Here is a 24,621-nt window from a genome sequence, read left to right as displayed (position 1 = left end):
TGTGAAGACTATGTGATGAATATGTATTTTATTGACTGTTCTTAAGTGTTTAACAGAGGTGAGGGTGGAATGCTCTGGCAGATGTCTAGGTGTTGGCAGTGAGGGGCTCCAGTATCTGTGAGGAGAGGCCAGTCCTGCCCTGTGCCAGACACAGCTCCAAACCCACCACAGGATACAGCCTCCACCAGCAAAGAGTGGTAGTACTTCTGGCAGAATTGGTTTTAGGAAGGTAAAATGCTGCCTGTCAGTGTGGTATAAGGCTAAAAAAGGGGGAGAAACAGTCCTGTGAACACCGTGGTCCTTGATGGAGGAAGCAGAGAAGGTATTCTAGTCACTAGAGCAGGTGGGGAAAACCACAGTGGAGCAAGTTTTTCCCTGAAACTGGTGGAGGACCTCATGCCAGAGCAGGTATATATTTTCAGGAGCAACTGGAGCCCATGGTAGATCCACACTAGAGGAGTTCCTGAAGTGCTGTGGCTTGTGGAAGGGTCCCCATGCTGGGGCAGGCAAAAAATTGGAGAAGCAGAGAGTGACAGAGAGGAAACATTATGGACTGATCTCTCACTATCCAACTCTGTTTTAATTGGCCACAGATTAAGTTAATGTTCCCGAAGTCAGGTCTTTTTTTTTCTGTGATGGAAATTGTTATTATCTTCACCCATAATATTTTATATTTCTCCCCCTGTTCTGTTGATGAGGAAAAATGAGAGATCAGCTGGGTGGATGTGAAAGTCAACAATTGCAAGGCCTTAATTTCTTTAGTCAGATATTTGTTACAGATGTCTGTAGTTTTTTTTAGGTTTTCCTAGCACGACAGAAAGCATCTTACCACTGGGAAGTTTTAACTCTTGTGGTGTTCAAGTAGCAAATGACTGCTATAGTGGTCCTTTTTTTGTGTAGATGAATTGGGTTTTGTAGAAAGTTTGTCAAGTATACAATTGTATTCTAACATGGGTTTGGAATTGATTGAAGTTTAGTTATTAAACTAGGGTGTCAGGAATTGGCTTGTCTGATGTCAATTCCTGTTCGTATCTTGTTTTCTTTCTTAAAAACAAACCAGAGCATTACCAAAAAAAATTCCTTGAATCTCCTATTAATAGCCTCTCTTTGAAGCTGTAGCGTGTTCCCTAAGTTTCATAGGAGCTTGTTACAGTAATTCTATAGTTGCTTTATTTATCTGTATCCTTTTTATTTGCATTGAGAAGTGAAATATGTCCTTCCTTGTACAATTAGTGTACTGGGCAACAGGAAACGTACAAGAAGCTTTGTTATAGCAGTTGACTACAGTTATCAACATTTTTTCTTGATAGCTTCTTTCAGTTCCTTTTTGTGAGTTTGCCATTTGCCTTGATATCTCTCATGTTGTCATTCCTTCTTGCTCAGTTTATTTTCTTCATTTCCTGCATTCCGCTGTTTAGTGTACTGTGCAATTCTGTATAATCCTCTTCATACCCTCCTGCCCAATGCCATTGTGAGCTGCTGTAATTTTTTTGACTTAAGGCTTAAATCCTGCTGTTTATCTAATCAATGTCAGTTTCCTCAGAACAGAGCTGGCCAAATGCTCTTCTTCCTGCCAGCTGTGTCTTGGGTGTCCTAGTGTGATTTGAAACTTGCTCTCATTTGTCAGTTTTCTATTCATTTGGCTCGTCATCTCTCCCTCTTTAACGAACGAGCTGATCCATTTGAGGTGAAAACAGCTTTGTTTTTTAATACCAGAACTGTTTCTGTGAATTCGTGTTTTATATTCCTTTAATTTTTCTTTTTTAGATGCTGGATGTCTATGATATTCTTCCTTTCGATAATCCAGATGGTGGCGTTTGGAAACAAGGATTTGATATCACATACAATGAAAATGAATGGGACAGCGAACCACTTCAAGTTTTTGTTGTGCCTCACTCACATAATGATCCAGGTAATATTTTAACTGTATTGATTTGAGGATCTAAAGGCTTTTGGATTAAGAAATGCATTGCCATTTCTGTTAAGATTTGGGGTTTTTTGAAGCATACCAGTTAATATGTTAGATTTAAGTCTAGCAACAAGGCAGTTAAACAGATGTATAATTCAAGTGCCCTTGACTTCCAATGACAACTGTTATGATCCAAGTTGTATGTCTACTGAATTTATTAACTGGAGCAGAACTTCAGTGTTGAAATTGGAAAGTAACATGAATTTCTGGTAACCCATTCAGTTTATTCATTGATGCATTAAATACTGTAAATTCTTGTTTTGATTTTTTTGACTGTCATTTAACCCTTAGCCTGTGCTAAAGAGATGTGTTTTTAGAAGATGTGACAATGGCAAATCTGAAGTTTTTGACACTTTCTTCACTGTTTTGTGCACACCCCCAACCAATAGCAGGATAATGAAAAGTCTAGATTTAAACAGAAATCTAGGTATGCCCATGTTATTTCATTTCCACCCAAGTGGGTACACCCAACTGTAATAAACAAAATGGAGAAGTGTTCCTTAATTTTGGAATGACTTTTTGGTAAAATTTACCAAAAAGCAGTGAATTATACTGCTACACTGTAGTCCTGGTACATGTATACTGAGAGGCTGGTAGCACTGGCTGTTGTTGTAAAAAGCCACGATTCCAGTGATACTGAATTTTACTACTGTATATCTCTCTAAAATTTAATTTGTTATTTGAAGTACTGTGGATCTGAGTGAAGGTATGGTAGTTTGAACATAAATGGCTTTTATTTGCACGTATCTAGCAATATCAAGAAAATGCACACTGGAATGTGGAATTATATTGTCCAGTTATGACAGCTAAATTAGTACAGATATGGTAAAAATATTCAGAGCAAATAATCACAGTGTAAACTCATATCTGCCTATCTAAAGAAGGCCTATAAGAAAATCAAGTCCAATCATTAATCTAGCACCACTGTGTTCACCACCAAACCATGTCCCTAAGCCTCATATCCACCTGCTTTTATGAACACTTGCACTTTTCTGGGCAGCCCAATCCAATGTTCAAGCACTCTTTCATGGAAGACATTTTTCTCAATATCCCATCTAAACCTGTCCTGGCACAGCTTGAAGCAGTTTCCTCTTGTACTGAAACTTGTTGCATGGGTGAAGAGCCCGATCCCCACCTGGCTACAACCTCCTCTTGTAGTGATAAGGTGCCCCCGAGTCTCTTTTTCTCCAGGCTAAAGGCACCCAGAGTCCTCATCAGATTTGTGCTCCAGACCCTTCTCCAACTTTGTTCCCTTCTCTGGACACGGTCCAGCCCCTCAATGACCTTCCTGAACTGAGGGGCCCAGAACTGGACACAGCACTCAAGGTGTGACCTCACCCGTGCCCAGCACAGGGGGACGGTCACTGCCCTGCTCCTGCTGCCCCACGATTGCTGACACAGGCCAGCATACCCTTGGCCACCTGGGCACAGCTGGCTTGTGTTCAGCTGCTGTTGACCAACACCCCCAGGTTTCCACTGGGCAGCTCTCCAGGCACTCTGTCCCCAGCCTGCAGCACTGTATGGGGTTGTCATGACCCAAGGGCAGGACCCGACATTTTACCTTGTTGAACCTCATTCAATTGGCCTTGGTCCACATCCAAAGGAAAAAAAATGCAACCGAAACCAGCCATCCTCCCAACCCCTCCAAAGAAGTTTGTGAGTAACTGAAGTTACTAGACCTCTAAGACAGATAAAGTGTAAATACTACTCAATAACCAGAGGTAGCTTCACCAATATCTTTTTCTGTTTGACTTCCTGTGTTATCAATCATGGAATTTCCTTTACTTTTTCAGTCGGAATTTCCTCTTAACCTAGGAAGTATGTTAACCATGTGTTTATTTTTTAATTTTACGTATGAGTGATGCCTCTTGGTATACCTGAGAGCTCCATTTAAGGAAGTTTAATCTGATTCTATTTTGCCCTTTCAAGCAGTGCTCTGGCCCTCTTCCAAACATAGGGATGTAGGCTATAGTGAGCATAGATTCAGAAATGGATTTTTACAAGCATTTATTACATTTGTCTTGCAGGGAGTCATGAATTAAATCTTTAAATCTATAGTAAGGTACTTGTTCTTTCATCTCTGAGAGAAGTCCTCCCTGTGACTGCCTTGAATGACTGGGCTTGAAAAAGTCTGAAGTTACAAGAGCTGTCTCCCATCATTCTGCTGCAGCATTTTTCCTGAATATGTTGTTTGCAAGGGCTTGCCTGAAGTCTTAATGCTATTGTCATTCACCTTTGAGAGCTGGCTTTCTTGCTGGTGTCTGGTTTTTGTTTCTAAGTCTTCATTCTTAGTATGTAAGTCCTTCATGTCTTTACAATAAAATGATATCTGTCTTTCACCAACAGCAACTAAAATGATGAAATCTGTATCTCCTCTTGCATGCAATCTAAATATTTCTCAGCTTGTTCAAGCTTCTCAGATGATATTCAGTAGACTTAAACTGAGATAGCACCCTGGTAAAAGTAAACTGTTCCTTCACCAAAGGTGGTTGTGTGAGACTGGTTACTGTTTGCTTTTGCAAAGAGTGTTACAGAAATCTCGTGACTTGGTACTGCTTTTTAAGGACATTTCTGTGGAATTTTCTGCAGTAGGAAATTGCATATTAACAAGCACTTGAAAGAAGGAAAATATATCTGTAACATCTGAAATCTATTGTATAACTAATGGTTACATTGTTCCTTTCCCACAGAGGACTAAAAGCATTGTGCAAAGGAAATGCCTTCTCAGAAAAAAGCTTAAGTCATCATGACTGTACAGTGTAACAATGTATGTGAAAGATATTTACCAAGAAATGGGATCAGTAAAGGTATAACTATATTAGCTGCAGAAGCTTTAAATTCTGATTAGATTTTATGTTTTCTCATCTGAGGCTACTTTCTCTTTAACTTTCATATAACCAGTTATGCTAGTGAGGGTATGTACTTCAAAGGCAAAGAAATGGCCTTTAAACAACCTTGTCTATGGGGTGGCATCCCTGCCCATGGTGTGGGGCTAGGAACTGGATGGTCCTTTCCAATCCAAGCCATTCTGTGAATCTATGAAACACAATCCGTAGGGAAGGTGGTGGGTTTAGGTTCCACCTTCTGTTTTGGAGGGATGACTGAATGTGCTGGTGCTCTGAAACACTTTGTGATGCTAAATCTGGGTTAACTGCTTCTGCATGAATTTAACCATGACCTGCAAACTTTTGGTTTTGTGCTTCTCCCTGCAGTAGTTAATGTGTTTACCCATTTTGGGAAGCAAGGGTTGAGAGTGGGCCCCCTTCAGACTTTGGATCAGTGGTGGCACAATTGTCTTTCATTGCTGGCAGTTGATAAAAATTTGAGCAAGTCAGTAGCATGTCTGATTTTGGGAGGACTCACCCAGTAGAGATTAATCTTAAGCCATGGAGAGAAGTTCAGTTGTGTGAAATTGTAGCCATCAGATAGGTATCAGTTCTGTCAGGAGCAGATTAGGGAGCAAGCACATACTCTGTGCTGGCAGAGCCCATATGTTGGCTCTCACCTTCTTCAACTGCAGTTTCTTGTGGCTGCCTGAAGTGGAGGAGGCAGCTGAAATGCAGAGGGGAGAACTCTGCTTGGGGACTGTGAGATTGTCAAACAGCACAGCTGGACTTGAAATATGAGGTTCAGATCTGACCTGAAAGGTGCAAAGACACCTCTAGCATCTATTGCTCTGTGATGATTTTGGTAATGACTTCCTATTAAATTATTTACGAATTGAGACTTGTGAGCTTTCTAAATATATGTGTATACCAGATCAGAGTATTTAATTGCTGAATGCGGTGGTTACAGACCTAGTATGAGCAGCACCTTAGTGGAATGGAAAGTGACTAAAGTAGATTTTTCTCTTGCCTCTCCACCCACATGAAAGTTTATGGGCAGATAGGTCAGGACTAAACTCTACTTTTTAACATTTCATTAATTACCTATAACATTGGTAACTTTACCTTGCTACCATTCACATTAACCACCTTTTATTATTTAAGACAGTCTCCATTTCTCAGGAGGAAACCTATATAGACCTATGAAGGTAACTCAGTGTTAAAATATAAGAAAACTTAACCATAAAAGTTTGGTGTTGTTAATCCATCCACCATGGAGTTTCATGTATGTTTTCTGTTGACAGGGTCTGGATATGTTTTTCAGGTGACTTCTTAGTTTTCCTGACACATTTGGAACACAGATTGCTTAGACTTTGTCTGACCCACCAAAATACTAGAAATGGGCAATTCACAAGTTTTTCTTGACATACCTGAATGAGGGAAATTAGAGTTTTATTCCTGGCTTGTTTCTCAATATTTCTGTGTTTGCAGAGGAGGTGCAGTTCCTTTGAAAATTGACAGGACTGTTACAGAAAGGACACTTTTGACTGCTCATCAGTAGAAATTTCCTTTCCATTTTAGCTATGATGGCAGCAGATTTGATATGTGCAAAAGCAAAAGTAGCTCTTGTATAGGACTTAAAATGTAAGAAGTCTAATTATAATTTTGGTGGTACCTCACTGATCACGGCAGATTTTACTCTTTGTGAAATGTGCAATCATTCAAGTTTTTAGTTATGCTTATGAAATTAAGCCTGATAAATAAAATTATTCTTGTGCTACTTGAGCAGAGATATTTTACAAGTTAAGGTATGCTGTTCGAAAAGTAAATACATTGTCTTGCTTCTTTAATTTTGGTGTATCTGCTTCTACCTAAATTATTTTAGTTTGGTACATATTTTGCAGGAACAAGAAGCTCATCTATTTAATTTCTTCGGAATCAGAATGAATGCTTTAACACAGGGATGTTTCAGGGGACTTTCTGTCTTTCTCTGATTTGACTATTGGTTTTTGTAAAACAAAAACCAATCTTAGGCAGCTTTTAGTTTTAATTTGAGATAGCCTTACCATCAAGTTTTCCAAGTTTTATTTCACAGTCTTGGCTGTGAGCCATTCATCTTTGTTGAAAAGATACTTTTTGGTGAAATTAGCACAGAAGTGTTACGTCGGAATCATCTATAAAATATTAACTTGTATGTCTGTTCTGTTTTTTACATCATCAGAATGATGATGCAGTACTTCTAAATTTTAGAAAAAATTGATGTGCGTATTCTCTGCTTTAAAATGAGGGGTTTTTTTTTAATTGCTGATTCTACAAAGGAGCTAATGCCAAATTATTTTCGTGCTTACTAAAATGTAAGTTAAGACTTAGCTTTTGGACTTATTCCTAGTATTTGCATTATTGTCATTGTTGTGTGCCTGTGTATGGTCAATTAAATACACACACTGTGCTTAAGTTCTATAGAGCTCTTCTTTTGAAGGTAAGAAGTCATACCTATCTGTCCTTTTTTTTTTTGGTTTTATGAAAACCTTTTACTGTTGCACTATGTGGAGCTTGGATGTAATTAAGAACAAGGACATCCTCTCAGTTTATGATACTTTTTTACTTAGCTATCAAAACAGTCACTTAACTGTGTTGTCTTACAGGAACTAGTAAGTTGAGAATCAAGCATAAATGAAAAAAAAAAAATTAAAAATTACCGATAATTTTTACTAACTTGGGTATACATTTTTAAGATCAAAGAACTGAAGTTCCACTAATATATTTGTGAAGAGAATACTGTTATTTTCTGGAAAGCTGTATAGTGCTAGCTGAAATTTAATGGTTTTATTTAATACTGCCATAATATTAATAAATTACTCAAGTTTCTTGTGTTGTGAGAAACATCACCGATGTGTGAATTTTGGACTCAGTGAAATTAATTATGATCTCCTGAAAAATAAATCAGAGATGCATACTTCTATCAAAAATGCATTAATCTAGTATATTACTGGTGTAGTATTTCAGATATTCATGAGATCTGCCTCTTTGTTAAAACAGACTTCATCAGAAACAAGACATTTTTTTAAAGGCTCATTTCGTCTTAAACTTTGAAGGGTGACTTGTGGAAGTAAGCAATTGAAAAGCCTATTCTGTTTTATTTCAACAGTTAATTTTCACCCAAGAGGCAAAAGAAATGCAGATGTAAAAAACCACTCCTGCAGTCTTGCAGGTGTATGTAAGCAGTACCTGAATATTTTTGCTAGGAATGGATTTGTGATTCTTGTCATGATCAAATTGTTAAGTGCTTTTGCTTAATAAAGTTACTTTTTGAATAATGCTAATTTTTCAATTTCTGATTTTGTCCTGAAACCTTTGCTTTATCTCTACATCTGTGTCAACCATGTTAAAACACAAGACTGCCTTTCTCTAGTGCAAGGACCTGATAGAGCTTCAAGAAGGAATTTGAACTTGAAAGTGTAGACAGGAATAGTGGCAAATCAGTTAATTAAATGTTTCAGGATTTTTTGTAGAGCAATGAGTTGCATTGATATTCAGACATGATGCTTGGAATATGCTGTCAAGCCAAGTAAATTTACATTAGAGTGGGGAAAAAAATCAAAAAAACAAACAGCTGCATAACGATGATAAATCTCATGGAGGTGGGGGAAGATAGCAACTTTCCACACTTTTGAGGACAAGGATGAGAGAGGGAATGAAAAGGCAAGCAGCTCAGCAGTGTGTGCCCTCCGTTATCACACAGGGTGGCAGAAAATGAAAGTATCCGGCTAAGTCCTCAATATGTATTATGTCAAGCCTAGCATAATGACATGAAAAACAGTACTATTTTTTTCTCCTGTTTACAGGATTGTTAAACATTGGAATGGTGGAGTCACCATCCCTGGAGTTTTTAAAAGAAAAACTGTACATGGCACTCACTGTCATGGTCTGATTTATAAGGTGATGGTTACTCAGAGATTGGACTCAATAATCTCAGAGGTCTTTTACAACCTCAGTGATTCTGTGTTCCTGTGACTTTTATGTTGACAAAGGGCTTTATCTACATTTAAACCAACAAGTGTTATTTTGCTGTTAATATCATATTTAGTCTTGGTAATTGCAGCTCCGAACTATTGCAATTTTTGTGTAAACTGTCTTTGTACTGAAAGTTTTGTATTGGAAATACACTGGTAAACCTTTTTCTTTCAGCCTGGGAACAAATTTTTAGTTTGTGGATAAACACAAGTTGTAGATTCTTATGTTGTATTAAGGACTGAGGTGTGAAATAATACTCTAGCCAGCAACTGTAAATTGATTTATCCATTATTTTGTTGTTCAGCTTCTTTTTTTTTTAATTTTAAAAAAAATTTTATTGTATGACTCCGTGCAAAATTGAAGAGTCTCTGTAAGTCATTGGGTTTAGTGCACCACACCTTAGGAAGCATGTGAAGGCACTGGGACGCACCCAGAGAAGGGCAGCAGAGCTGGCAGAAGGGCTGGAAGGTCTGTCCTGTGAGGAGCTGCTGAGGAGTCTGGGTTTGTCCAGTTTGGAGAAAAGGAGGCTGAGGGGTGACCTCACTGCCCTCTGCAGCTTTCTGGGGAGGGTGTTTCAGAGGCAGTTGGATAATGCTCTTAACATTTTTTTTTGGTCAACCAAGAAGTGGTCAGGCAGTTGAACTAGGTGATCATTATAGGCCCTTTCCAATGCAGAATATGCTGTTCTATTTATAAATAAATAGATGTATGGTAATTACATTTCAGAGGGCTTTCTGTTGGCTTGCAGCTAAGTCTGTGAATACCTGTAAAAACTTCCTAGTACTCTCTGAAGTGTGTTCAGTTCAGTGTGTTAACTCTGTTAACACACTGTTAACAGTTCAGTATGTTACACTCTTCCTCAGCGTAATGAACTGAGTATGTTAAAACAAAACAATCTTTCATTATAATGCTTCCTACATCATATTGTATTCTTTTGTCAGCTGCTTTGACATTTAGCTTGATGTTTTAGTTAGCCTGTTTTCTTAACATTTTTAAGAATGTTTCAGAAGACTAGTGTAAATTTGCTTTTATTGCTGCAATATAAAAAGACTTTGAAATAGTTTATGATGATGATATATTAGTGTACAGGAAAATCATAGGATGTTTTTAATTTATCCTCCTTTAGTTGTGTGCTAGGATGATACTGTCTCTTGCAGAAGAAATTTCTTGATATAAAGCTATAAACTGGCAGTCTAACACATATGGATATTTTAAATGTAATTATCAGTAAAATACTCCTTTGATTTGTTGAAAAGTAAATGAGAATTGGAAAAGAATAATTGTCTGTGTGATCTCAATTCTTTGAGTGGAAGCTTCTATTAAAAAAAATACAACCCAGGTTGAAATGGGAAGAGGTCAGAAAAAAATTTTATTACATATTCAGATTATTCATCAAATTTGTTTTCAGTCTTTATGAAATGATTGCATAATAGTAATTTACTGACAACTTTTTTTTTTTGTATTAAGCTATTTGCATTCCTCTGAAGAAAGTATGTTTTAATTTTACGCTTTAAGCCTTCATATTAACTGCCCTGACAAAACGTATTTTCCCCCTTTAAGATAGATTGGACCCCACTTGTCTATCTGTAGAGAAACTTGTATTACAGGTGATGAGTCTTCTAGGTGCTAAACATTTGTAAAAGAAAAAATAGAATGACCTAGAACTTTTCCTCTGGAGTGTTATGATTTTATTTCTTATTTTGCAGATTAAAAACAGTAGCTCTGCATCTACCTAAGATGAATGTTTGAGGTTTTTTATCCCTAAAATAAAGTATAATATATCCTTTCTGAGTCAATAGTCAGACTTTATTTAATTATAAAGTTATTTTTGAATTAAACTTGAAAATTATTTTTTAGTGGTAAAAGTTTCTGCATTTATGTAACTTCCTTGAAACAATGTAATTTCATTCCATGACAGCCTAATCTGGTATCCTATAAGCAGACTGGCACTATTATAATGGTAGTGGCTCTGGAGAACTTAACTGGTAAATCAGAGTGGAATTACTAGTATAATATTTGTCTGGAGTGCCGTCTTCACGGTGTGGAAGCTTTCACAAAATCTTATAATGTGCATACATGACAAAAGCTGGTAGGAGTAGGAATATAGCACTTTACAGTAAGTAGTAAGCAGATAGACTTAATTTTTTCAGTTATAGTTACAGATTCTGGGAAGAAAGATGTTATGTACTCTCTCATGCAAGGTATTATGGAAAGGCTAAAAAATTTTATGTAAGATTGTGAAGTCTGAAAATGTGGTTAAAATTTCTTTTTCCTTTGCATCTCACTGATGCGCAGTTATTTGCATCCATGTATTCTGTTGATCAAACTTTCTACTGTGCACAGCATAGAAAAACTAGAAAGTGGAAAGCCTATTAATTTCCATATATTTATACATTTAGGAAATAAAACTTGTAAATTTTGTAAAAAGAAACTCCTTGGAAGTTTAGCACTTCAAGCTGTCCGTGGCACGTAAAGTTCAGCTTTTTAAGAACAGTCTTTACTTAGCTTTTTTCTGGCGTGTGAGAAGGAGCCAGTTCTCTCTGAGACTGTTCTCTGAAGGGACTAAGAAGCCAGTTCTCTAAAGAGGCTTTATTTCATATTTTCTTTTTCCTAGGTTGGCTGAAGACTTTTGATGATTACTTCAGAGATCAGACACAGCATATTTTAAATAACATGGTTATAAAACTGCAAGAAGACAACCGAAGGAAATTTATATGGTCCGAGATTTCTTACTTTTCAAAATGGTGGGATGGAATAGATAGCCAAAAAAAAGATGCTGTTAAAAGGTTTGAATACTGAATTTTTCTTCCATGTATCTTGTGTTGAGACTTTGTGTGTTTGACTACACTGTAAACTTGAGATTTCACCTGTGATGCAGAATTGCTAGAATAATTGGCTGCTTGAGTTCTGACTTTTTGGGATTGGTTTGGTTTTCTCCCAGTTGCAAAATAGAGAAGTGAAGACAAATTACTGAGTTGCCTAAAAATTTGACTAAAAGTTTCTATGTACAACCATGTCATTCAAACTGTAATGGATAGTGATTATGATCTTTATTTGAAGTCACACTAAGGTATTTGCAACTAAATAAATACAACCTTTCCTAGTAGCTGTTTACATACGGTATTTTTTCCTTGTTATGATACATATGAAGATTTTATCAGATTTCTGTTTGCATAAAAATTTGTAAGGATTTTTTGTGTTTAAATACAAATGTTTTTTATAAACATGCAGCTGCTTTAATGGTAAAGTAGTATGTACTTTACACCCTTGCTCTTCTTAGTGATTTTTAAAATCACAAGTCAAAATGGAATATAGAAGTAAAAGGTTTACCTAGCCATTGAGACAAGGAAGGAGGCTGCTTGGATAAACTTGAAGTAAGGATCTTGTTTGGGGTTTTCAAAAAGCAGGGATATTTTTTTCTTATTTTTACTTGGCTTTAAGACAGGATCCAACAGTTGTTATTTCATGCTTGTGATGGCCTCCTTCTCATGCCCCTCTTCAAGATGTGGGTGTTGCAGTATGCATTAAGTCTGTGAGATCACAGCTGCAAAGGTTAGGTAAAGGTGGAAATCTTGGAATCTAGGTAAAAAACTACTTGTTTAAAAATTTATGTGCAGTGGTTGAGTATTACAGCACAGCTGTGTGGTTTTGTGACATTAAAAATAACCCTGGGAACACAGTAAACAGTAAATGAGAATCACTAGGGAACTGTGTCTTCTCTTCAGGAGAATCAGGTATTGGTTAAGCTGCTGTAAGACTTGGAGAAGCTACACTTGAGATTATTTTTGTTGCATGCTTTTTCATTACTCTTATGGGTATCATCTGTGATGGGACTAAGTTTTGATGAGTTCACTGTATTTTTTTCTTGAATTCATTAAGCACTTCTATGCTGGTGTACAACATAAGTGCTGAAACTGTAGGGACAACCTGATGCTGGGATCATGATCTTTATGTTCACTGACAATAGAGAGACTGGGCCATCCTGTGGCCTGTTTCAAGAAGGCATTTTAATGAGTGAGATGTTCTGAAGCCTTTGTAGATACAGTAAACTTCGAAGATCTATCAGCTCCCTAAAACTCTAAAAAGAATATTAGATCAAAGATGGGGAGATATTAGCAGCGCTTGAAATGTGCAGTGTCTAGGCATCTTGATCAGCTGGCCTTCAGTACTGTGGCACATACATTTTTATTTTTGTAATCTATGCAGGAAACAGCCTTCTTCCTAATTTAAAAAAAATCTAATATGGCACATGCAGTAGAGCTAGTTTTCCTTGCATAAGGGCATTAAAAACTTCACTGTTCAACACTTCATTTTTTCCCTGTTTGATTAAAGAAATATAGTCCAGTGATGGAAGTAGCACAAACAATTTAGATTTTGGCATCAAATTGCTGGAAAATGCCTGTTGAGTGTACAGAAATTGATTTTAAGAGTGTGTTTTCATATGGAAGATTCTGAATATGATTTATGTATTTTTCAGGTTAATAAAAGATGGACAATTTGAAATAGTAACAGGAGGATGGGTCATGCCTGATGAAGCTTCTGCTCATTATTTTTCTTTAATTGACCAACTGATAGAAGGACACCAGTGGCTAGGAAAGAACCTTGGTATGTACATTGATCTAAGATTTAACTATGTTAATACCAGAAGTCGATAGGAAAATAATTTTTTTTTTTAATTTCTGAGATGCTTAGAAGGCGCTCTCTTTACTCTGCTTTTCTGAAACACTAAATCACACCGTTTAAAGGAAGCTGTAGGATGAAGTCTAGTATTTGCCATTCCTCTTTGCAGATAGAAGTTTCTGGACAAAGTGTATTTGAACTATTTCATGTCATAGCATTTTGTCTTGGTCAATGTAAGACATGCGTATTATATTGGAATAACCAACTATTAACACTAGATCATGCTGAATTTTAGATCCCATGTTTGGTATCACAAATCGTCTTCAATTGCCCTGTCTTTTAAAAATTATGATGAAATTCTTAAAATTACTTAAAAGTTGATATTTCTTTCATGTGTTTGGATCAATTCTGTGGGCTCTGAATTCATTAGCTTCTCTTTTATCAGGCTTTAAAACAATTACAAAATTTAGTTGTAGCAGCAGCAGCAGTAGTAGTAGTATAGTATAGTAGTAGTATAAAGCCTAAACCCAATGTAATGTTAGAATTGGGAATTACTGATTGCAGTTACATTGGCTGAACTGTTTTGCTGGCTTTGGGATGTTCTTTTGTTTAGTTCCGTAAGAAGAGAGAAACTTTTTTATATAGAAAATATTTGTACGGTGATTTTAATAATAAATTGAGATTATTTCATCCAATTAACTGAAATTATTTTGGAAAGCTGTTTCACTGTTTTTCTTAGATTGCAATTTCCATAAACACAGCTTGACATAATTGGAGGGGGAAGGAAGACCTAATAAAAGGGTAATGCATTCTTTACTGTGGTTTTTTTTTGGAAAGACAGTAAAAAGTGCCAAAGGAACCATGTTGATTAATTAAAAACGAATCAGATGTAGCTTTTTTATTTACTAGCATGAAGTTCAGTGAAAAGAGAGTATTAATCAACATGATTCTATTGATCAACAAACTAATAAATCAAAAGAAAATTTAGTTCTGAAGCCAAAAAAGATTAACCTTATTTAAATAACAGTGAAATATCAACAAGCTACCTTATTAATCCATCCACATCCATTCATTTTCTTTCAACTTTCTTTTCCTATTGTACCGTCTGTAAACTACTTTAAGTGAAAGAAGATATGTATTTAATTAATGATTCCAAATAAAGATGTTTGATGCAAAATTGAAACAGCATAGCAACAAGGAGTACTATTTTAAAGTTTTTTATTTTGTTAGAATGCCTTGTTTATAAGATATTTGGTTTTTTTGTTTGTTTGTTTAATGGTTTAATTCTAGTTTGTTAATTCCAGGGTTCTGCAGGAGGTTTAATACCTAACTGGGTATATAATCTTGGAAATGTTATCTTTAGTGCTCTGATTTGAATTATTGGAATGACTTTCTTGGAGTGAAAAGTAAAACTTTCTTTCCTTTTTTCTTTTTTCTTTTGTCAACAGGAGTAAAACCGAAGTCTGGATGGGCAGTTGATCCATTTGGGCATTCACCAACAATGGCCTACCTTCTGAAGCGCACAGGATTTTCCAATATGCTTGTGCAGAGAGTTCATTATTCAGTTAAAAAACATTTTGCAACACAAAAGACACTAGAATTTTTTTGGAGACAGAACTGGGGTATATGCTCTTCCTTTATGTCAATTTATTTTGTTAATTTACACAGGTAAAATATGAAGAGAACTCGAATAAGTACTATGGAAATATTTACAGAGGAGATTTAGCAGAGTTAGTCTAGACATGAAAACTTTAAATTGCAATCCTGTTTAAAAAAAGCCTTTCATCTAGCTTAAATTTAGCAGATTTTTTTCCTTTTTTTTTCCTCTTTGAATAACAGAAAGTGAAATGAGAATATCTGTGCATTAGGAAAGGCGCTAAATGTAAAAACAATATTGTTGCTATTGTTCTTCTGATCTTCCTTTCTTTTCACTTTCATTTTTGCTTTTACCTTCTCTTGTTTTTTCCATCCTCTCATACTCCTTGTAAGTGTACATAAGAAAAGTAAAAAGGGTGAAAAATTCCTTTACTTGTTTTTTACTTTTTTTCTTCCTCCTACTCCTTTATTTCCTACTATGTGGAAATATAGTGTAGGAGAAGGAACATTACAACTAATTCAAATATTGTGCTAATGAGGCAGTGACAGCAGGGTGATTGGCTTTTGCTTTGTTTTCTTTTTGGTTTTGTTTTGATGTTTGGGTTTTTTTAATAGTTGTTTTAATCCACTCACAGTATAAAATATGTGTTTTATTACCTCAAAAATTCTAAAAATCACGAGGTTTACCTGGGTAAAACACACCTAACATTTGTCCCTGTCTTTCCCAATCACCTGGTGCTTGACTAGAACATTCCAATCTTGACTGTATCTCTTTTTTTACCCTCTTTATACATATAAGGTATATATATATATATATATATATATACACATATACATATATATATATATATACATATATATGTATATATACATATATATACATATATATGTGTATATATATATATACATACATATATATATATATATATATACACACATATAAGGTAGATTCAAGTTATGGATATTCAAAATAAGAAATTGTCTTGATGTGGTATTTTTCCAGTGCAATTCTTGGACTGATTCTTGGCAGGTATGTATGGGAGTGATTTACTTTTGACAAATCTGAGAGGACTTATTTTAAAGTTTTACTCTATTTTATTCCAGATTTGGGATCCAGTACGGATATTCTTTGTCATATGATGCCTTTCTATAGCTATGATATTCCTCATACTTGCGGCCCAGATCCGAAAATCTGCTGCCAGTTTGATTTCAAACGGCTTCCTGGAGGAAGAGTAAGTTGTCCTTGGAGAGTTCCACCAGAAGCTATTCATGCTGGAAATGTTCAACACAGGTACAGTTTTTACATACTCCTCAAGGAAATAACTTTAGAAAAATGTAATTATGCTGGTCAAAGATGACATCTGGCATAGCTTGGTGAATTTAGTTCTGCTGTGGTTCAACCCCAGTGAGCAGCTCAGCTCCACTCAGCTCACTGTCCCCATAGTGGGGTGGGGAACAGAATCAGAAGAGTAAAATGAGAAAACTCATGGGTTCAGATGCAGGAGAGGCCTTGGCGCTGTGCAAGCCCTGCTCAGAAATAACAAAATCATCTCTCTGTTGTCAACCCTGTCAGCAGAGCAAACACAGATCACAGCTCCATACTGCCCACTGTGACTCTACCCCAGCCAAAACCAGTAAAAGATTTTAAAAGAAGCTTGTTGTGGCTAAACAATACCTGTTGCATAACCTGGTGTTTGCTCCTAAGTTGGTAACATAACTGTCAGTGAAATTAGAGGAAAAGTTGTAGTTAAGGAAAGGGCACTTTTAAAAATTTTCTATTTGTGACACATGAGTCAGTGTCTGAATGACAGTCAGAACACAGTCATCTGGTTGTAGTCATGTTACTGGTTTACTGTGTTTTTTGTGAATTTTATGAACACTGCAAGTTCCCTGCAAGTGGATCACTTCAGGGGCAGCGTGATGTGTGCTGTAACTACAAACAGTGGTATATTTCCTGTGGTATATCCTTGAAAAACTTGGCAATCTGTGGCCTAAGTTTTGTGAAGTGCAAGCCGTAAGTTAATCTGATTCCTATTTCTGTGTCTCCAGGGTGGAAATACCTGTTCCTTTGTGCCCAGGGTAGAAATTCCTATTAACCTCAGTTCTAGTTTTCAAGTAGAAACACAGAGTTTTGCCACAGTTAAGAATCAAATTTACACTCCTACAAAACTGCTTCTCATTTTTGGGTGACGGGGGCAGAGGGTGGAGGTGGGGAGCTGGGGAGGGAGAGTAAAGGAAGAAAAAAAGGAAAAAAGAGAAAAGAAAGGGAAGTAAGTTAAGCTACCAAAGGTTTTTCCAGAAAATGGTTGTGTTCTATGGTTCCTGTTGCTATCTTCAGGCTTCAAACTATACCAGGTTTCCAGAGTTAAAAGTTGAGGTAGCTGTTTACAGTTTGTGCAAATTGCTGAGCATAACAAATGTATTAAGGGTGACTTTTTGGTCCTTGATGCTGAAGTTTTAAAGTGATGATGTGATGATGATGCACTGCTTGTCTACATGTCAAGTATGCATTGCTTTTCTCAGAGTATAAATTTTGACAAGCATCATGAAAACATCACTTGAACAAAATTCAATTACAAAATATTACTGAAGATAAAACCAAAATTAAACACAATACATTACAATTGCTGTATTTAAAGGTAGGAATTGGTATGATGATAGGAAAAAGTGGGGTTTTTTTGAAGCAGAGAAATGAAAGATGATGGTGACAGGAGAAAAGTAGAAAAAATATGACACACCCAGTGCCTATTGAATGTGAAGGAAAGCTCATATGTTATTAAATCAAAGTTGTAAAAAAAAAAAATCTTGACAATATATCTCAATTAGCTGAGACAAATATTTGCAGAAGAGCAACGGCTTGTTTAACAAATACCTGAAACATAGAGGCTATAAATAAAATGTAGAGTGTCTGCTTGGAATAGTCTTTTTAAGGGTCTTGATTTTTAATTATCCTTAATTCTTGTGCTTTCTAGATGCAACCTTTGCATTAAAATCTAAATTAGATCTTGTAAAAGAAATGGGTTTTCACATGTCAAAGCATATTACAGAATAAGATAAATGGGGGCAGGTATGTAGTGAACATATGATCAAGTTAAAGTGATTATCATCTCAGTATGGTCTCTGAAACTTAATATTTTGCATCAGCTTTTTTAGATAAAAGCGGTTTTGATGTCTAACAGGGAGTTGAAACAGCAGTATGCTGTGTGATACCTCTGGGAAAAGTAAAACTAACACATGGTGTTTGAGTTAGAAGCCTGGATTATTTACATTTGGAACACTGGAACTACACTTCTAGTGTCTAGTTTCAAATAAATCCACTATAATGCAGGAAGTAGTGTTTTGATGGAGAATGCTAAAACACTATGTGTGTTTTATGAAAAGTTGGAATATTGTAGACAACCAAAAACTTTGTTGATCTGACCTCTGTAATAACATATTTTACAATTGTTATGATGAGATGTATGAGTTCCAGAACTGAAAAATCTATCTTTATATCATAAGTTTTCCAAGGTTACAGGTTTGCAGCAGACTAATTAATCTGCCTCTTATCTCTGATTGCTTTAAGACTAAAAAATACAGAAGATTCATGAATTTGAAAAAAGTTGATTAATTTGGAGACTAGGTTTAGATTGCTGACCTTTCTTCAATGCCAAAGCTACAACAAAATTAATAAAACCCAGATCTTAAATACTCAGCTGGGACTGTTGCTTTTGATTTCTATACTATTAGGGCCTTATATATGCATTAAAGACATGCTGAGTTGAAAACTTCAGACTAGTAGTTGTTGGATTTTTCATTGCCTTGCCACATAAGTTGTGACTTGGTAAGAAGGAATGAAGCAGCAACCTAATTGAAAACCTGTACTTGTTTAATTACACTTCATAACACCTTAGGTTATAAAGACTACCCTTGCACTTGCCCTGATTTGCAGCTGCATCCTTATCCATATGTTTGAATGCTGAAGCTTTTCGCACTAGGAAGAAAAAACAGCTGTTGTATTGGGGTTTTTTTTCCTGGGTTGTTGAGGTTTCTTTTACCTTGAATGGAAATGAGTTGTTAGCAGAAGCACAGTTTGTTTCTCTCTGAAGCATGGAAATAGGAGAGAATCTGTACTGCAAGTTATGTGCTTCAGAGAAACAGTAGAGAAAGGACTTTCCTCTTCACCAGCTACTGTTCAAGAGCCCAGTTTTGCCCTTCAGCTTTTTTCTCCTTATGGTCACATTGTACAACATGCAATTTGTGTTCAGAATTACACTGCCAGATGGCATTGGGGGTTAATGTTTGTGATTGCCTACTTCAGGTGGTTGTAGCTCCTCTTCCTTTAACATAGAAAGAGGTAAAACCAGCCATGTTTATTGTTTTGATATGTATTTACTCAAATACTTGGTCTTGCATTAAAAGAAGACAGTTCTGGTACAAAAAGGTTTTCTTTATTTGTTGAAAGGTCTCAAGCATTCAGTGATAGTCTGAAAACTTGAAAACAAAAGGTTTGTCATGTCTGATCTCCTGCTTCGTTTTCAGATTTTCATTCAGATAGGCAGGATAAACATATCAAAATGTATCTAATTCTGTTTCACTGGGGAACAATAATGGGAAAATATTGATGACAGTCACTGGAATCTTTTTTTTCCTCCAGAGGTGTTTTTTTTTTCTTCACCATGCTCTGTCTGGGGCTTTCTGCTGGCACTTTTACATTCCTATATGAATTAATGATTTAGGAAGTTATTTGAGAGAAACTTAGAAGGATATACTTGAATTGATGTTCTTCAGTGTTTTTGCAATTGAAAGTGGTTTGGAATGGAGGAAGATCTTGCCATCCCCTTAAAAACATAGAATAATCCCACAGTTATCAGTACTTTAAGAAATGGAGAGCAGCAATACTTATAAATTTCACAGGATGTTTGGAAAGAAACCAGAGAAGGACTTTGAAGGGAGATGTCAGAGTCAAATATCCTGTTAACTGTAACCTGTATTTTTCAAGAGACTCAACACTAAAGTATGTTTTTAACCATAGCCTATATGTGGAAAATTTGAGTTAGACTGGCTCCCTAGAAAGAAGCATTGCCAAGTCTTGTGTTGTGGCTGCTGTTCTGGTAGCTGTGTGGTGAGGAAGCTTTTGTATTTAAATCTTACAACCTGTTGAAATCATGGAAAGTATTGATTGGTAATCTGCACTATAAATCCAGTAATAGACAGGGGGCAGGGTAATGATAGCCACTGGCTGGGTAAATTGTAGTCTCATTAGAACTTTGTGGATCCTTAGCTAAAGTTAATGTTGTGGCCCCATTCTCCCTCCAGAATACAGTCAGACCTTGTGTTTACACAGTACTTTTGCAATCTGATAAATAAGTAAACCCTGACATGCGGTTCAAAGGAAAAGGGGGTTCAAATATAATGGACTAGAATTTTGCATAAATGTTTATGTAGCAGTTCTTCAAGAGTGTGAGTTGCAAGGTGATTTTGCTAGATCGTCTATTAAAAAGACATGAAGAAACAAAAAAGCCTCATTAGAATCTGAATTTTCTGCTCTTTTGTCTTTAAAGCCTTGAAATTTGTATTTCTGTTTTCTTAAATATGTTACTATGGTTTATATTTCCTATGGGAATTATTTACATAATTTTAATTAGAGGGTATCAGCATCTGAAGATGCTGATAATTGTGACTTGAAGGGGGAGGGTTGAAAATGGACTTTTTCAATAACCTAGATATCAGACTTGTGATTCTTAATATATTGCTTTTGTGGAACTGATAGTTTACCCATCCTAGAATTAGTAGGTGCCGAAGGATTTTTAAGGCCAAAAGCATAAAAGCAGTGGATTTAATTTTTCAGGACTCAAAGATTCAAGAGGGATGGCTCTAAGGCACATAAGAAGCTGGCTGAATGGAGAACAGTGATTTTTAGCAGCAAACTTCCTCTTGAATTACTTGTTTTATTTACAAGGCTGGAGTTCCTCAGAGATTAGTTTATGGGCAGTTTTTCTGTCAAGGACATGAAGACATGAAGCAAAGTATCAAAGGAAGGTACCAGAGGGGATGAGAAGAGCTTGCTTATTATTATAAATAGGAGCTGGAGAGGATTAGGATTGTTATCTAAATATAAAGCAGGTAAACATGATTTGAACTGTAGGTTAGTTTTGGCACAGGCACAAATTGGTCCAGACTGCCCTACTGCTTGAGATGAAGCTTGATAAGCTTATTGAAGGATTTTATTAGCATGGTGTTTGCAACAGTAGTAGGTTGAATATGGTGTCCCAGTGGGGAGAATTGCATCCAGCTTTTTGTTACAAAGTGGGATAATGGAGTTTAGTATGTCTTGTTTAGGGTCATCCTAATGCACAACTTGGTATCTAAGAATTGTTTTGCCAAATGCTGACTTTTTTCCCTCTGTCTTCCTAATTGCTCTTCTCTTTTTCTCTCCTCAAGGGCTTGGATTATATTAGATCAATACAGGAAGAAGTCAAAACTTTTCCGTACGAAAGTCCTGTTGGCTCCACTTGGGGATGATTTCCGCTATGCTGAGAGCTCAGAATGGGATCAGCAGTACCAGAATTATCAGAAGTTGTTTGATTATATGAATTCTTGTCCTGAGTGGCATGTTAAGGTAACTACAACACATTTTCTGGTTTGTGGAGAAAACAGTATTTCCCAAAATTCTGATATTCTTCATGGAAAAAAGAAATTGTTGTTAGGTTCAGTTTTTGCAACTGCAAGACTTAATATATTATTTAGCAATAGATTGATGTGTCTTGGTAGCTTGCTCACTTTTTTTTTTTCTTTACTACCTTCTCTCCCCGCAAAACAAAACCTTTGCTATTAATAATACCGGCTTGAAAACTATAGATAGTTTCCAAACCAGATTAATTTGGAGAGCAGCTATTAGGTTTTTAATTGTTTTCTTAGTGCTCCTGTTTTCACAGGCTTCAGGTATTGTTACTTACGACTCACAAGATTTGTTACTTAAAACTATTGTATTTTCTTACTAGAAGTTCAAGAAAATTTTGCTGCTTTATTTGAGTCCTCTTGGTTTTACATCCCAAAACAAACCAAAAAGTCTTAAGAGGTGCCATTGCTGGCACATGTGGTAAAATCTGAGACTGACCTGGCTACAAAAGGACTGAGTATACTAACACAATTATCAGATGAGGTACCACTTCAAATCAGCATTTATGTGTCAGAGTTAAAACACACATTCATATGCTCTAATGTGTAAGCTGATGGCCCTAGAGACTTGTACTATAGATGTTCTCTGTATTCAGACAATTTTTCATCATCTTTCGACATGACAGTAACAAATGGGGGACCACAACCTTGGGTTTTTTGAGTGTCACCTGAGAGTGCACTGTTGCTGCTTTCACATTCAGGTTTTTTTAAAAACCTGGTCTGGTATCTTTCGTGTGGTTTGTGCATGCATCTGTTTTTCCTTATCTTTTCTGAGACCTTCCCTGATTCTTCCAGCTGTGCATTTGACTAGTGCCTATAGTATGTTATTACTTTCTGCTGACTTCTGGGCTTGTGTTTTGCCAAGATGATTTCTTGGGATTATATCTTATCTGAAAACTGGATTTTATGTGTTTCCTATGGGATGTAGGCGACATGATGTATGGTGAAGGACCACTACGTCTTAGTGGACGGAGATACACCTGGAGAGGACTCTTCAAATTTTTTTAAATCTAAAGCCCATCTTTTAAAACTTAAGATTGCTGCTATCACTTGCTTTATTTCTGTCAAAAATGCATATACTGTACAGGTATACACTTTGGTACTCTTTGGATACTAACAGCAACATATTTTCTGTAGTTATGGCTAACCAGGGCTGGATGATTTTGTGGGGCAAAAACTGAAGGCTGTAAGTCTGAAGTCATTCTTCAAGGACCAGTGCTGTCCTGAGACATCTGAAAGTTCCTTTTTGGAAAGGTTCTGTTCAGCCCATTGTCAAGGATTCTATCAGTCCACTTCATTAGGCTAGGTGTGCCCATCTGGAATTGCATTAACCCTTGGTTCCCTCACAGAAGTATCCAGCCCTTTTTCTGGTTTTTAATACCCACACAAAAAGATACAAAATCCTCTTTGTCTACCACTTCATACCTAGGATATTTTTGATCAGCTGGAGCACTGTCAGCATCAGAGCATTTCTCCTTTTCATTTTATTCAGATACTTAGGTTTTTCTCTCTCTGTTTTTGTTGTTCTTTTTTTCTTTCTTATTTGTTGCCTGTCTGATGGGGTATTTTTTGGTCTGTTTGTTTTTCTGGTTTGGTTTGATTATTTGTTTTGTTTGAAACTGATGTCATTTATTCTTGAAAATTTGAGCTTAGACGGAGAACTTCCACACTCTTCTGCACTTTCCCTAGTGGAATGTACCTCCACAGGCAAGTAACAGGACACGCTCAGCTATGTAAGAACTTAGATTACATAAAGGAAGAGTTCACATTTCTTCCTGAAGTGCTGAGATGCCTGGTATATTACTGCTTACACAAGGGAGTGCCTACTCTGCCTTTCTGATCTGAAGAGAGATTTACTCTTTCAGACAGCTCTTTGTGATGTTTATCTAGTGGATATGTCTTTTACCATTGAGATTCTCCTGCCAGCCACTATTCTGATCTAAAAGTATGTGGTACAGCACTGTAAAACATACCTATTTTGCTCTTGAGGAATTCAATCTCCCATTCAGAGATCTCCTTTGCATCTATTATATATAAATTAAGCTGAGTCTTTTTGTATGCCAATAGAAGAGTCAACCAGGCTATTTCACTGTTCCATTCACCTGATTTTGGTGCTTCCACTGGTGAGGTTCTACTCCTCTGATTCAATGCAAAAGTGAGATCATCTCTGTGTCTTCTCTTGGTGTATTGTTTTTGGTTTTTGTTTTCTACTTGTAGGTCCCTATGATAGTGAGGGAAAAGACCAAGTATGCCTAGAAATAAGGCAAGGTTTACTAATGGTGGGATTTCAGGGGCAATATTTATCTTTCTCTGCTTTACTGCCATTTAAAGTGGCAAGTTACCGTATTGTATCCACCTAACAAATACTTGGATGATCTGAATGACTTTGAAGTGAAAGTGTTTGGGGTTTTTTAAATGATTAAAAAGTTTAATTTTGTTGTCACAGTGATAGTCTGATAGTCCTTATATTCCAAGTCACTTTTGAAAGATTTTTACTAAAACTTGGTTTTGATGCTGTAAATTGTAGCATGCTCATTGTATGCTTATTGTTAAAAATAATAATAGTAATAGCAAACAAAGGTACTTGATATTATCATTATAACTTAAGGTGAGGATACTCCTGGTAAAGTAATGTGATCTTCTGTTCCAGCTTCCTTTTTTTTTTCACTTTCATTCAAAATCCAGTTTGCCAGTTATGCCTTCTTTAACAACATTTCTTAATACTAACAACATTGGTATCAATCATTTATTTTTTCTTTTTTTTTGTTGTGCCCCTAATGCTTGAGGATACCATTTTTGACCTACCCGGTAAAGATCTGCTATTACAATATCTTAGCATTTTTAAAAGTGACCAGAAGATAATGAATTTATTTTTTACTCCCACATGTTACATCTCTAACTGCAATTTCTTTGTACAGAGTTAAAAGGACCAGCTTC

The 24,621-nt window shown here is 36.2% G+C and overlaps 1 protein-coding gene across 1 annotated transcript in view; it reads left to right on the top strand.

Annotated features, from left to right (window-relative positions):
• The window catches only part of MAN2A1 (mannosidase alpha class 2A member 1), a 110,939-nt gene that overhangs the window by 20,009 nt on the left and 66,309 nt on the right, over window positions 1–24,621 (top strand). The window contains exons 3-8 of the mRNA XM_042028037.1: window positions 1,768–1,912; window positions 11,423–11,594; window positions 13,286–13,413; window positions 14,877–15,050; window positions 16,129–16,315; window positions 21,448–21,625. Of these exons, the coding sequence (XP_041883971.1) occupies window positions 1,768–1,912; window positions 11,423–11,594; window positions 13,286–13,413; window positions 14,877–15,050; window positions 16,129–16,315; window positions 21,448–21,625 (984 nt within the window). The remainder of the gene's footprint in view (window positions 1–1,767; window positions 1,913–11,422; window positions 11,595–13,285; window positions 13,414–14,876; window positions 15,051–16,128; window positions 16,316–21,447; window positions 21,626–24,621) is intronic.

The sequence above is a fragment of the Corvus kubaryi genome, unplaced genomic scaffold, assembly GCF_017639235.1.
Source record: "Corvus kubaryi isolate FWS band 111438036 unplaced genomic scaffold, C.kubaryi_AGA036_p1.0 37302, whole genome shotgun sequence".
Lineage (NCBI taxonomy): Eukaryota > Metazoa > Chordata > Aves > Passeriformes > Corvidae > Corvus > Corvus kubaryi.
The sequence above is the reverse complement of the archived record's forward strand: the minus strand, read 5'-3'. Positions and strand labels throughout refer to the sequence as shown.